The sequence below is a fragment of the Carcharhinus amblyrhynchos genome, chromosome 17 (assembly GCF_965287045.1).
Source record: "Carcharhinus amblyrhynchos chromosome 17, sCarAmb.v2.hapA, whole genome shotgun sequence".
In the NCBI taxonomy this organism is placed as follows: Eukaryota; Metazoa; Chordata; class Chondrichthyes; order Carcharhiniformes; family Carcharhinidae; genus Carcharhinus; species Carcharhinus amblyrhynchos.
The window spans coordinates 14,954,237-14,969,580 of NC_137340.1; the positions used below are offsets into that span (position 1 = coordinate 14,954,237).

General features: G+C 39.0%; 1 protein-coding gene across 4 annotated transcripts in view; it reads left to right on the top strand.

Annotated features, from left to right (window-relative positions):
* Positions 1-15,344, top strand: part of LOC145354345 (poly [ADP-ribose] polymerase tankyrase-2) — a 69,357-nt gene that overhangs the window by 37,846 nt on the left and 16,167 nt on the right. For all 4 annotated transcript variants that reach the window (XM_080205525.1, XM_080205523.1, XM_080205522.1 and 1 more), the window contains 3 exons: positions 12-177; positions 2,929-3,148; positions 9,864-9,973. In XM_080205525.1, coding sequence (XP_080061651.1) covers positions 12-177; positions 2,929-3,148; positions 9,864-9,973 — 496 coding nt within the window. The remainder of the gene's footprint in view (positions 1-11; positions 178-2,928; positions 3,149-9,863; positions 9,974-15,344) is intronic.

The following is a 15,344-nucleotide window of genomic DNA, read 5'->3' on the forward strand; positions in this document are numbered from 1 at the left end:
CTCTCTTTCAGAGGATTGGTTCCATTGCACAATGCGTGTTCCTATGGACATTATGAAGTAGCAGAGCTCCTTGTTAAACATGGTGCAGTGGTAAATGTAGCTGATTTGTGGAGGTTTACTCCCTTGCATGAGGCTGCAGCCAAGGGAAAATATGAAATTTGTAAACTTTTATTGCTGGTAAGTGAGCCTGAGATAGAACACTGGCCCACATTTTTCTGGGGAAATAAGTGAGACTATCCACACTCTTAATTTTTAGAGTGAACCTGAAAGTAGCTTCCAGTGACTACGACTATGCAGTCAAACCCATAAATCAGGAAGTTACTGTCTGAGTTCCCTAGCTTCTCCAAAAGTTGCATTTACTCATCTCACTGAGGGATGAGGTATTCGTATACATGAAGAGTGAAATTGCACTTGCCCACTGGATACCTACTAAATGGACTGGAATAGGGTAGGGCTATCCTATTTAAGCGTAGAATTACTGCAATATGACATTTCTCGTGCTGAAAATTAAGTGTGAAGTTTATTTCTTAAAACTTTAATGTTGGATTTTTAAAAACTTGTATTTTTTTTAACATTCCTTTGTCTCATCTCTCCCTTTAAGACAATCTTTCTTTTCCTTTTTTAGTTTTTGTTTTCTTGTTATTGAATTGGCATTGAATTAACTATTATAACACTTCCTCACTCATTTTGTGTGTCTCAGTAATGATTATGCCCTCTAGCTGAGGAGATGCACAATGATTTCCCGGTTTTCTGGTAGCCAAAAGTTCCAGTGCAAAGGCCTATAGAAAGTTTCTGGGCAAGAGGAGGAGAAATGGTGTGCAGGCTGTGAAAATTGCATGAAACTAAACATTTTTTAGATGACCCACAAACATAACCATCAATTAATTTTTGAGATGCAGTCATTGCTGCAAAGACAAATGCAGAATCAGCTTGTAAAGTGTAAGGTTCTGTTAACCAAATAAGTTAATGTTGGTGGAGGAAGATTTGCTCGCCAGTATAGAGTGAGCTCTTTTAGTAGCAATCCTTACAATCTTTTGTTTGTCAGCTGAGGTTGAGTTAGTAGCACTACCTTCTGAATTAGAAGGTTCTGTATTTGAATCCCACCCTAGAGATGAGAACAAGAGTTGAGGCTGACGTTCATGCGCAGTACTGAGGGAGTACACTCCAATAAGCATTCAACACCATGGTGAGGTGTGGGGGAGAAAGCTGCATTGATGCCACAACACTGCAGGAAGGTATGCCAGTACTTCCTGCAGATAGTGTTATTTTGACACACTTTTGCAAGCGGGTACACTAGCAAAGTACTAATGCATCATTTTCCCTTGCAATGAGGCAAGTTTTTAAATTCTTTCAGTTCTGTTTCTAGTCATTGGTACTCCCTCAGCATATTGATAGTGGGGAATTCAGCAATGATAAAACCATTGAATGTCAAGAGGAGGTGTTTGGATTCTTTCTTGTTGGAGATGGTCTTTGCCTGGCACTTGTATGGTACCGATGTTACTTGCTATTTCTCAGCCCAAGCCTGAATATGGTCCAGATCTTGCTGTATATGACCATGGACTGTTTCAGTATCTGAAGAGTTGCCAATAGCACTGAATAATGTGCAATACTGACCTTGTCATGGAGAGAAGATTATTGAAGTAGCTAAAGATGATTCACCCTTGGACACTACTGTGAGAAATTCTTGCAGTAATGTCCTGGGACTGAGATGATTGACCTCCAACATTCACAACGTTTTTGTTTCTTGTAGATATGGGTCCAACTAGTGGCAATTTTCCCCCGATTGCCATTGATTCCAGTTTTGCTAGGGTTCCTTGATGCCATACTCGGTCAAATACTATCTTGATATCAAAGACAATTAGTCTGACTTCCTCCCTTGTTCTAGTAGCCAAATCTCTGGCTGAGAGCCCAGATATCGATTAGCGTACTGAAAACCCAAGCCCCTGAGAAAACATAGCTTCATTAACAGCTCTGGCTTTCGGATCTGTGCTGTCAATTATACTGTTTATTTACACAAGTTTAAGCACCACTTGCATTTTCTGATGTTAATACTTTAGAAAGTGCAGATGTTTGACACTTTTGTTGGGCTGTATGAAAGTGAAGTTTTTTAAATTGTGAGTCACCAATGACTGATTGACTTAGCTTTTTTTATTCATCCTACTGTCACTGCAGAGTTAATCGCTTCAGTGCGTTGTAAGGTGGATGAATGAGCATGGAAGCGCTATATCTTTTCATGCGTTCCTTAACAAAATGAGTGGGAGCATACCTTGGTATGGTGGGCAAGAGAGACCATCGGAGTTTGGGGAGCATGAGGTGACATAGATGGGGCACGGAGAAAGCAAAAGTGCTGAAGGACGTTTCTGTTTTTATTTAAACTGGGCCGTAGTCCACAGCACCAAGCCGGGTCTGTTAAGCAGCCAACCTCAACACTCGTCTCTATAACTGCCTCCAAACGTTTTCTCAAGTCAGCTGAGATGACCGAACTGAGCTGAGAATTTTCCCTACTGTTGCCTGCCTCAAGGATGAAAATCCAGCCCTTCGGCAGTAATAACACTCGGATTTAGGTGGCATGATATTTTTTGTTGGAACTGTGTAACTTTGGCATTTTACAATTGGATTACACCATCTGTTTCTATTAGCAGTTATATTAGGTTTGTAGTTATAAAGTAGTGTATATGCGTGCTGGTTTTATAGTTTGCTGCTTTGATGATGTCACAACCTTCGCACATGCATACAGTTTGTCCAAGTGTGAAAAGGCTTTCAAGCAGTGTCAGAAGTTTGTGGGGGGGGGGGGTGATGGTGATATTAAGAGAACACAGAATGGAAACAGTTGTGTTGTTGACTTTTTTTGAGTCAATGTATTGTTTTGTATGGTTTTTGAACAATGTTATCCCATATGTTCAGTGCTAATTTTGATTAAATTACTAGCATGGTGCCGATCCAACCAAGAAGAACCGGGATGGAAATACTGCTCTTGATCTGATAAAGGATGGAGATACCGACATCCAGGACCTGCTGAGTGGAGATGCTGCTTTACTTGATGCTTCAAAGAAGGGATGTGTGACCAGGGTGAAAAAATTGTGTACTACAGACAATGTTAACTGTAGAGACACACAGGGCAGACATTCAACAGCTTTGCATTTAGCAGGTGTGTTTTCATCAATTCTGTTTTCTGTGCATATATGAAGTGTTGCAGAAATGCTGCAAATTGCAGGCTTGGGAGAAAATTTTAAGTTTTACAAGTTTCCCATCGGTAGGTCAGAATTGTTAATATCACTTCAAATGATACAGATGGAAAGAAGGATCCTGCAGACAGATTTTATGGATCTGGAAAAGTGACTTGCAAGCAGGAATCCAAAGATAGTAATATCCAGTGAGTATAAAAATCAAATGGTAAAGCAGATCAATGTATGGCTGAAGAGATGGTGTAGGAATGAGAGCATTAGATTCCTGGGGCATTTGGGACTGATTCTAGGGGAGGTGGAATGTAAACCAGCTGAACAAATTGCAGCCCAACTGAATTGGGACCAATGTCTTTGCAGGACAGTTTGCTCATCCTGTTGGGAAAGGGTTAAACTAATTGGGCAGAGGCATAGGAACCAAGGTGTAGCTTTTGATAGGAGAAAAAATGTGAACAACGATTGAGAGAGGCAGATAGTACTCAAATAGGAAATAATAAGGTAATAGGCAGAATCAGACGAAGACCAAATGCAGTGAGGTCAAGGTTTGGTTTACTTGTACATACACAAGTGTAAACGTGGTTCAAAAACAGAAAATGCTGGACAATCTCAGCAGGCCTGACAGCGTCTGTGGGGAGAGAATAGAGCCAACGTTTCAAGTCTGGGTGACCCTTTGTCAGCTTCCAATCTTTCTTGGATACAAGGTATAGTGGACTAGAGAACGCTTTTAGAAAAGGTACAAGAATAAACCCAGAAACTGCAGTCTGCAGAAACTGTTTGATCTTAATGTTGGAAAGCTTTCAGAAATGATAACCAAGGACAGAATTAACAGATGTGGATTAATAAAGGAAAGTGAGCACAGAAAGGCAAATTGTCATTAATTTGTTTGAGTCTTTTGATGAGGTAACAGAGACGGTTGAGGGTAATGTGGTTGATGTGTTTAAGGACTTCCAAAAGAAATTTGCCATCAGAGTTAATGTCATGGAATGAAAGGAGCAATTGCAGCATGGATATGAAGTTAACTGAGTGGCAGAAACAGTAGTGGCAAATGTTTGATTTTCCAGACTGAATGAAAGCATACATTGGAGTTCATCAGGATTCAGTATGAGGACTACTAAAATGATTCATTTTGATAGGAAGAACTGTGAAGCAATATACAATAATAAAGAATGCAAGCCAAAAGGGAGGTGCAGGAACGTAGATACCGTAGGTTAAATGTACAAATCATGGAAGGTTACAGGGCAGTTTGAGGAAGTACTTATTAAAGCGTAATTGATCCTGGGCTTTATAAATGTAGGTACAGTGTACAAAAACATGGAAGTTCTGATGAATACAAAGGTTCACCCCACCCCTACTCCTGTTGAAATATTGTGTCCAATTCTGGACACTGCATTTTAGAAAAAATGTGACAGTCTTCAAAAGGCACAAAGAAGGTTTACGTGATTGGTTGCAGGGTTGAGGGACTTCAATCATGTGGAAAAATTGGAATTGGTCTTGTGAAAGAAGAGAAAGTTGAAAGGAGATTGGATAGAGGTTTTCAAAATGAAGGTATAGACATAATGGGGAGAAGTTGGCAGAAGTGTTGAGAAACAGAAGACACTTAGGTGATTAGCAAAAGAACTAACAACGACCTGAAGAAAAACTGTTTTGTGCAATGAGTGTTAGGAACTGTAATGCGTTGCCTGTGAGTATAATAAAGGCAGATTCAATTGTCACTTCCAAAAGGGAATTGGATAAATACCTGAAGGAAGAGAGTTTACAGGTCTGAGGACAAGGAGCCAGTGTGAATACTACAGGCCAATGCCCTCCTTAAGAACTGCAATCATTCTGATACAATAAGTTTCCAGATGTTTCCAAAGTATAATTATTAACCACAGCACCTAAAGGCTACCTATCACTTTCAATAAATTTGAAGTGTAATTATATTTCATCAGATTTTCTTCAGGATTGCTTTAACCATTTTCCCATATCTACATTTCTTCAGACTTTTCATGCACCTTGAGGTGCTGCATAATCTGCTTTAGAACTGATAAAGCACTCCATGTAAAGGAAGTTATCAACCATTACAAGATCAGTTAATTTTTGAAAATGAGCGTGGCAGGAGCTATTTTTGCAAGTTGATGGCCTGAATTTTCTGAAGGCGGGAAGAGCTCTCACAGCAAACTGTGTCAGTGTTTGCAGTCATTGTTTCTCTGAAACTGACTGCAACTTAAGGATTTAGTGCATGGGCAGATTACCGTGGAAATTGCGATCTGTTACTCACTGCCCTTGCCGCAAACCGTGCTGTGATGTTCCTTCCTCCCTCAACCCCCATAAGAGCCAGCAACCAGTGAAATTAGTTAATGTGATGAACTTCCCTTTGGTTCTCATGTTGCTTTTAGAAACTCCATTTAGAAGGTTGCATTTTGCTCGATCAGATGCGACTGGATGTTTACTGGCAATTTAACAGTGATTGCCAGTTAACAGATTGGATCTTAAAATTATTTTAAATTTGTGGAGTATTGTTAAGTGTCTCCATTATGATTATTACTAGACTTAAATGTTTTTCTCTGTTTCATATTTTATCTTCACCCAATGTATATCCAAATCTTTTTTTCTATGTACAGTTTTAAGAGTAATTTAGTTTCAGTGCTTTACATTTGCTGATTGGCTGGTTGAGAGAATTTTTTGATTGGCTGCTTGACCAGCTACATGTTAAGAATCCCAATTACAATCCACTATAACGAGAGAAGCAGAGGTTAGTCGATCTCTTGTCAAGCTTTCTTTGAGGTTAGTGTTATGTGCATCCTTCCTTCACCACTGACCACAAACACCAGGACATTGTGTCTTCAGCTAATAATGAATCTTTAATCAATTTGAAATAAGTTATATGTAAAAATAGTTAATAGATTTGATGTGCCCATGAATATTCCATGAACAATGCTGGATTACTTTGAAATGGAGCATTATGTTAAGTTTGCCAACTTAAGACTAAACGACTGGAGCACTTAGGACTTGATAGAAGTCTTTAAATTTATGAAGGGGTTAGATAGAATAGATAGAGTGTTGGCTTCCACTTGTGGAGGAGTCCAAAATGATGGGCAATACGTATGAGTGTAATAAATCCAATAAAGAATTTGGGAGAAATCTTTTCTCCATGAACTTGCTACCTTGGGAATGGCTTAAGCTGCATAGCTCATAGATTCGTTTAAGGGGAAACTAGATCCATATGTAAGGGAGAAAGGAATAAAGCAATATGTTGACAGGGTGAGCTGAAATAAATAGTATGGGAGGAGACTCATGGTGCATAAATATGAGCAGAGACTGGGCCAAATGGCCTTTTTCTGTGCTGTAAATTCTTACAAAATGTATGTAATGTAAATGGAAAATAGGAATCCATGCATTTTGGAAGCCGGCTTTTCACTCTGGTAACTTATGTTTACCAAAATTTCAAAGATCTGTTCATGTTCAGTACAATTGTTATCCATTAAGTAGTTAACTTTAAACATTAACACACCTACCACAGAATTTTCTCTTAGATTTTTGGCATAGAATCAATTATGGTGCTGAAAGAAGTTAGTTGGCCCACCAGGACAATGCTGGCTCTCTGGAGTAATCCACTCAGTCCCATTCTCCTACTCCAAAACATTGCACTTAGTGTCCATCCAATTTCCCTCTAAAATCATTGATCCGCCCCTTCGTGGACAGCAAATTCCAGGTTATTACCACTAGCTGTGTTATGTTTGAAGGTCCTTCCTTCCTCAAAACCGCTGCATCTCTGCCCTAAATCAAAAGTCTGTCATCTCATTCTTGTACCATTAGCTTATTCTTGTACTATCAGCTAATGAGAATAGCTTTTTCTTGACTACCTTATTTAAACCTGTCATTATCTTGGATGCCTCTATCAAATGCCCCCTCAATCTCCTTCGCTGCAAGGATACCAACACCAGTTTTTCCAACTTAACCTTATAGGTGAAATGCCCCATCCTTGAAATCATTGTGGCAAATCTCCTCTGTTGTCTTTCAAGAACCTCCTTGCTAAGGTGTAGTGAACAGAGCTGGATGCAGTACTCCAGATGTGATCTAATCAGGGCTTTAAACCTTTAAGCATAATTTCCCTGCTTTTTACTCAATGCCTCTGTTAATGAAGCCTAAGATTCCATATACTTTACTAACCAATCTTCAATATTTCCTATTAACATCAAAGATCTATGCAGATGCACCCCCTCCCACTCTGGCCACTTTTGATCCTGCACATTCTGGAACTGTCATTCAGCCTGTATTCTGCTTCCTTCCTCCAAAATACATCTCACATTCTTCTGTCAAATTTTGTCTACCACTTGTCTGCCTATTCTGCGAGTCTGTGGGCTATTGCAGTTGATTAGTATCATCCTCCCTGTTAACCACTCCTCCAAGTTTCATATCATTGACATATTAAGCTATTTATATTTTTCAAAGAAAGCAGTGATCCTACCACTGAACCTTGGAGATTAACATCATTACCATTTATGTAGATGATCTGGAGGAGGGAACCGAGTGCAGGGTGTCGAAATTTGCTGATGACACCAAGATTGGGGGAAAGGCAAATTGTGCGGAGGGTGTGGAGAGTCTGCAGAAGGATCTAGATAGGCTGGGCGAATGGGCCAGGAAATGGCAAATGGAATTTAATGTTGGCAAGTGTGAGGTGGTCCACTTTGGTAGGAAGAATGGTAGGAAGGACTATTACTTACGTGGCGAAAAACTGCAGCAGGCGACGGTGCAGAGGGACCTCGGGGTCCTTGTGCATGAGTCGCAAAAACCCAGCTTGCAGGTGCAGCAGGTGGTCAGGAAGGCGAATGGGATGCTGGCCTTCATAGCGAGGGGGATTGAATATAAAAGTAGGGAGGTCTTGCTGCAGCTGTATAGGGCATTGGTGAGGCTGCAGCTGGAGTACTGTGTGCAGTTTTGGGCGCCGCACCTGTGCAAGGATATTTTGGCCCTGGAGGGAGTGCAGAGGAGGTTTACTAGGCTGATACCGGAGTTGAGGGGGTTGAGCTATGAGGAGAGGCTGAATAAACTAGGCTTGTACTCGCTAGAGTTTAGAAGAATGAGGGGAGATCTCATTGAGACGTATAAGATGATGAATGGGATGGATAGGATAGAGGTGGAGAGACTCTTCGCGCTCAAAAAAGACAGTAGGACTAGGGGGCACAGCCTCAAGATAAAGGGGAGGCGGTTTAGAACGGAGTTGAGGAGGAACTTCTTCACTCAAAGGGTGGTGAATCTCTGGAATTCTCTGCCCGTTGAAGTGGTGGAGGCTGCCTCGCTAAATATTTTTAAGAAGCGGGCTGATGGGTTTTTGATAAGAGAGGGGATTAAGGGTTATGGGGAGAGGGCGGGAAAGTGGAACTGAGCCACAACAGATCAGCCATGATCTTATTGAATGGCGGGGTAGGCTCGAAGGGCTAGATGGCCTACTCCTGCTCCTATTTCTTATGTTCTTATGTTCTTAACTCAAACCTTTCCAATTACTCCTTAATAAAATTTCCTCCCTGGATGTCTTTTTAATTGATGTGAATATCATCATGCTTCAGTGATGGAGAACGCAATGACAATTTATGTAATCAGTAGGGGTCCAAACAGAGCAAAGTTTAGGTGGATAAATTTCGCAATATTAGAAATATAAATTGTACTTGTTATTTCAGAAATGTGATCTGAACTTGATGCTCAGATAAGAGTTAAATAATATTCACCTCCCTACCTGAACCTTCCAAATTCAGATTATTGCTTTTTAATCATTCCAAGGAATCCACCTTTCTTTAACAGATACTTAATTAAATGCCATTGGGAACAGTGTTAGTGCTGGAGGCAATTTTCTCTTGTGTATTGGCAGCTGGAACTTTACCTGCAATTCATTCTTGAAATTAATAATTGTGAACTGTGAGGTCATGTTAGCAAGTGTAGCACCTCACTTCAATATATTGTCCAAATATTTAGATGACTGTGATATAAAATTCAAGGGAAAGAAAAAATTGTGTTTAGACTTGCCTATTATAAATGTAATTTTCAAAGCAATTTATTATACAAAGTAGATGCCTTGTCATCTGCAACATTTGGTCCATCAGACTGGGAGTTAGAAGTTACTGGCAGCTACAATTCCAATGATTGTACGTTTTAAAGTTTGTTTGTTAGTGTCACAAGTAGACTTATATTAATGCTGCAATGAAGCTACTATGAAAATCTCCTAGTTGCCACACTCTAGTTTTAATGAGTTAGCCTGGAGTAGGTTTGAATTTTTAGTTGCAAATGCTAAAAGTTCTTGATTCTTTAGTGATATTTCCTAATTTGGCTTCTACCTACTATTGCGATTCTAAAATGCAGTTTGCTTAACAGAAAAGTTGATATAAATTGTCGTTCTCATTTCCATATGATGCAAATCTGATGCTCCTGTTTGTAGCACCACAAGGCATGAATATCAAAACTTTAAATAGATCATTTAAATTTATGTAGCTAGAAATAGTAGTTGTGTATTTGTCAAGTTAAAATTGCTGCAATAAACCTGAAAACTGCATTATTTTGCTTGAAAGTGCAACAAATATGAACATTTTGCAAATTAAATCTTATCTGTTTAACTGATGGATTGCCAAATGTTGACATTTTATTCCTCGTATGGTACATTGTCATGAATAAAGTTTTGGTTGTGATTTACTATGGTATGTCTAACAGCTGGATACAACAATCTAGAAGTTGCAGAGTATCTGCTACAACATGGTGCTGATGTGAACGCTCAGGACAAAGGTGGACTGATTCCTTTACATAATGCTGCTTCATATGGGGTAAGGTGAAATGTAACTAACTTCACTAGCTTTCTTGGTAATAAATGATATTCAGGTTGATTAAATTACTGTTCCTGCTAATGGAGAAGCAGAGTATCTGCTTCAGTATGAATTTATTTAATAAATCTGCATGCTTAAATGTATACAGTTTTCTCTTTGATTTTGGTTATGCTATTTGGATCAAGTCTCCTTACAGCTAAGCAGTCAAGTTGTGCCATATTAGTTATGCAACAGTTTCTGTTGCAAATCATCTTGTAAGGTTGTGATGTATTAAAATTGTTCCATGTTTATATTTGTTGAAACTGCCCCGTTTTGATTGACACATTTAACATGCAAGGAAACTTTTTTGTACACGGGCTACATTGGATTTATGTTTGCCTGATAACATATTGGGGGGAGGAGCACTTAGTTAAGCCTGAATTCTTACTGTAGTTGTATAGAGCTGGAGTAATGCACAAAGTTTTGGTATCCTTATTGAAAGATATACTTGGCCTCGAGGGGAGACAACATAGGTACATTGATTCCTGGGATGAGCATATTGTATTATGAGGAGGGGTTAATTAGAATAGCCTATATTGTCAAGTTTAGAAGAATGCAAGGTAGTCTCCCTGAAGTGTGTAAGATTCTGAAAGAATAGTAGATGCTGAAAGACTCTTAGTCAGAGGCTCTTGCTCTTGGGCATTGTTTTAGGATAAAAGGTTAGCCTTTTAGAACTCTTCACTATGGGCCATGATGTTTTAGAATTCTCTAGCCTCATAGATGTACAGTAATTGAGCATACTCAACTCGCTAATAGATTTTTGGACCTCTAAGGAAAATCAGGGATATTGAGGTAAAATGGGAAAGTGGAGCTGGGATAGAAAATCAGCCATGCTCTTACTAAAATGTCAGTGTGAGCTTGTGCGGCTTCTATGGTTTAGCCTGCTCCTATTTGTGACAAGCAGCTACAAAGAAGCTGAACTCAAAGTACAATAAGCAACTTGAACATTTTAGAATATAGGCTAATGCTTTCTGGTAACTGAAGAATTCAACTGTTGAGATTCTAGTCCTTTAGATACCTATTCTGCAACGTGAACTTTTTTTTTCTGTTTTTATAATAGATCTTTATAACTTCAAAATAGGAGTACGTACAATGCGATTGTAACTTAAGCTGCTGGTATATATGTTTTATCACTTGGAAATTTAGAAATTTCTGAAGCTAATTCTAGTGCTATAACTGTAATATTCTTGACAGCTCTGAGGCATGCTGTCTAGGTAATTGAGATTGTTCAAGTATTTTGTGCATTTAAGACATCACTGTACTGTATTTAAAAAAAATTATCCTGATAGGATACAGATATTTGTTACCAGTGGCAGTTGATTTCTGTGCAGGAGAATGACATAGGTGTGGAATTTTCTGTAAATTGTGATGCTATCATTTGAGTAAATGGCAACTTCTGGTGACTGCCCATGGGCAGATAAAAGCACAAGGTTGTTGTCCTAGTTGCCTTGCTGTTCCAGAAGCTATGCTTATTGCAGTATCTTGCTGAGCACCTTAGCATTCAAATATGAGGAAAGATGTGAAAATGAGCTAACTGTCTGATAAATACACGCTAAAGATGACAAAAGCTTAGGGCTTATCCATTCAGTTGTAAGTTGTGTCTATTTTTAAAGATTGTGATAAGTCTTGATTGCTTCTAAACAGCCTGGCACTGAAAATTAGTTTTAACAAGTGTGCAGTATCATTCATTTAGATTTTAATTATTGAAGACTTTGTAAAAGCTAAATACTTCATCTCTTCCATCTCTCTCACTTACTCCCACCTTTGTTTCCTGTTCTTTATTTCATTTCCTAGACATGATCTGGCATGAATTAACTATTCTATTTGCAATTCTTGGTGTTCTCACTTACCGTAACAAATCTTCAGCCTTAGTTAAGGAAATGCATTTTTCCTTGCCCTGTTCATAGGTGCCAGATCTCCCCTGTAAAAGACATTGTGCTGTTCAGGATTTTTAATCCATGCAAGTTCCATTACATTTCTACAATGTTCTCTGGTGTGCATGATGGCAATTCAAGTGCTTTCTTTATCATTGACCTGTTATAGTGCTGTGTATTCTACATAATCCATTCAGCCCAACCAGCCATTATGGTGTTTATGCTCTACTGAGCCTCTTTCTCCCTGCTTTCCTCCTCTAAATATGTCGTAACCTTTATTACCACCTTCATTTGCCTGTCTAGCTTCCCCTCAAGTGCATCTACATTATTTGCTTCAACCATTTCCTGTTTTAGCGAATTCCATGTTCTCGCCACATTTTGGGTAAAGATGTTTCCTCCTTATTCCCTGTTGGATTTTTTTGGTGACAATCTTATATTGATGGTCTCTAGTTTTAATCTTCACACAAGAGGAAACATTCTTTCTGTATCTTACTTTCATAATTTTAAACTCTTCTATTGGAGAGAGGAAAGTTCTGACCTGTCCATCCTTCACTGATGTGTATACCCACACATTTCTGGCATCATCTTTGTTTTTGTATGGAAAAAAATAACACTGAAGATTTTGTGTTTATCATACGAGGAAAGATTGAACACTTTAGACCTATGCTGTCTGGAATTTAGAAGAAAGAGGGGAGATCAAATTGAGGTATTCAAGATGATAAAAGATATGGATAAAGTAGACATGGAGCCGATGCTTCTGCTGGTTGGGCATTCTTGTACGAAAGGTTGTGGTCTTATGATTAGGCAAAGCAAATTCAAAATAGAGTTGAGGAGAAACGACCCCTTCCTAAGGGTTGTGAATCTGTGGAATTCACTACTCCACAGTGTGGTGGATGCTGGGACAGTGAGTAAATGTAAGGAGTTGGACAGATTTTTAATTGGTAATGTGTTAAAAGGTTATGGGGGAAGGCAAGAAAATGGGGATGAGGAGCATATCAGCCATGATCGAATGGCGGAGCAGATTCAATGAGCTGAATGGCCTAATTCTGCTCCTATATTTTGAGCTTATGAAAAAAGAACAAAATATCAGTTAGCAATACCATCCTGTACAGTATTGGAGGTGTTGCCAAGTATGATCCAACAAATTCAATTTTGCCTCGTTTCTCTTTTTCAAGGGAGTGTTTCAGTAAATATCCTATCTACCCTTGTATGGAAAGTAACAGGAAAGCCTTTAAATAATGAAACTGGAAAGCTGCTTGTTGGGCTGCCTATTTATACTCTCAGTACTTGTACAGAGAGCAAAATTTCATTGATTCACAAATAACCTGCAGCTTTTTGGAAATTGTTGCATCCACCATTGGCTTTCCTCACCTTCATCTAATCCTCCCTGCTGTCATTCTTCACTGCAGTGTGGAAACAGTTTATGCAACTTCACCTTGAATCTCTGATAAGAAATACAAAGAGCAGCAGTACAGGATAAAGGGAAGACGGGCGTGGATCCAGCTCAAAAGGAGACTCTACTCCCAACATAGTCTATACAGGATCAGCTTTCTCAACATGACTGAGCAACAGTTTCTCATGACATGCAAGCTTTTACGCCATCGCAGATATTTGCATCTTCCTAGAGCATGACCTTCACTGTGTACCTGGCAGGCATGCATTGCCAGTGGCTAGCAGTTGAAAACCACTCTGTTCTCTGCCTCTTCCTGAGTTATGACCTTGCTTTTGCAAGGAATGGAAACAAAGTTAGGATTTTGAGAAAGCAGTGATGTGGAGAGGAGAGAATGACTCCCAATCGTGAAAGGTGACAGAGCAATGTTTATAAGATGTCAGTGGAATATGGATGAGACACTATGAGCTGATCAGGAGGGGTTGTGAAAATGCCTCTGAAGGGAGATAGATGAAAGATGCGTTTGAGGAATGATGTGCAGGAAGGTGCTGATGTCAAGAATATGGAAGTTGCCACCTAAAATAATTATGCCACTCACCTTTCCTGCCTTTGGATTGCTTGAATGTGGAAGATCTAATTGGTGTTTCAGATGATTAATGGATTTTAACAGCTTAGACAGAACAACTCCATGACCTTAAAATTCAAAAGTAATGTCAGAAAGTACTTCTTCTAACAACCTGTCATGGAAATGCTTCCTAAAGAACAATTTAGGACAATTGAAAATTTCTAAAGTTTGCTATATTTTTTCTAAGGATACTAAAGGTTGCACAACCATGGTAGATAGATGGAGTTAAAATACAGTTAAACTGGTCTAATTGAATGATGGAACAAGTTTGAAGAACTGTGTTCCTATGATTGTGTTGTGATGTATGCACATATATTCCATGCAGTGGATAAGAGATTCATACAGCATTGTGCAGTGATTCCCAGGCAAGAAGGCATGCTGTACAAACATTTCAAGTCTGGCACTGATTTTAATCGAGGTTGACAATTAAGCATCAGGTGAAAAACTATCAGTAAGATGCTGACATGTGATTTTGAAATTATGATATGGGGCAGCACAGTGGTTGGCACTGCTGCCTTACAGCGCCACGGACCCAAGTTCATTTCCCAGCTTGGTAACTGTCTGTGCACTTTTTAAAAGTGATTTAAGCTAGATGTGTGATAGTAGTCATAATTTTTGCCACCTAGAATCTCCCATGTCTTATTCCAGCACCCTCAAATAGAATCCTTACAGTGCATTAGGAGGCCATTCGACCCATTCAGTTTGTACCAACAACAATCCTGCCCAGGCCACATATGTAACTCCACATATTTACCCTGCTAATCTCTCTAACCCAAGCATCCTGGGACGCTTTAATTTTAAGGAGCAATTTAGCATGGCCTAACCCGCACATCTTTGGACTGAGAGGAAACTGAAGCACCTGGAGGAAATTCATGCTATTTTGGGTTTGTTGACTTAATATTCTTAGGTGAATGTATTCATAATATTCATTAGTTGAAAGTAAAATGAACCTACTTTATAGCTCGGATTTTAAATAAGGACAAGTTTGATGATCAAGTGTATATGTTTTTGGAGACTGATACCATGAGCTATCCTGGGTGAAATTATTATTTAAGTTATGTGTTGGTCTGAGTTTGAAGGTAGTGACGGCTATGCTATTAGTGAGTCATAGGGCATTTCTATTCCCAAAACAATGGAATTCTAATCGCAGTATGTTATCTAACAGTGCATGATCGTATTTTTCTTTAATGCAAATGCAGCTATGGCTTTTTAAAAATATATTTTTTATTGAAAGAAACATGATCATTAAATCCCTTTCATCTCAATACCAAACCTTTATAGAGGAAGGAAAAATGTTTGGTTAGAAACCAATTAGGCCAAATTTGTTATAGTTTAATACTTTGCTTTGCACACTGAATTTTCACATCGCTTTAGACTGTGCGAACACCCACTCAATCAATGGGGGCGATTCTCCCGAAACAAAATTCTAAATGTCGAATTCCT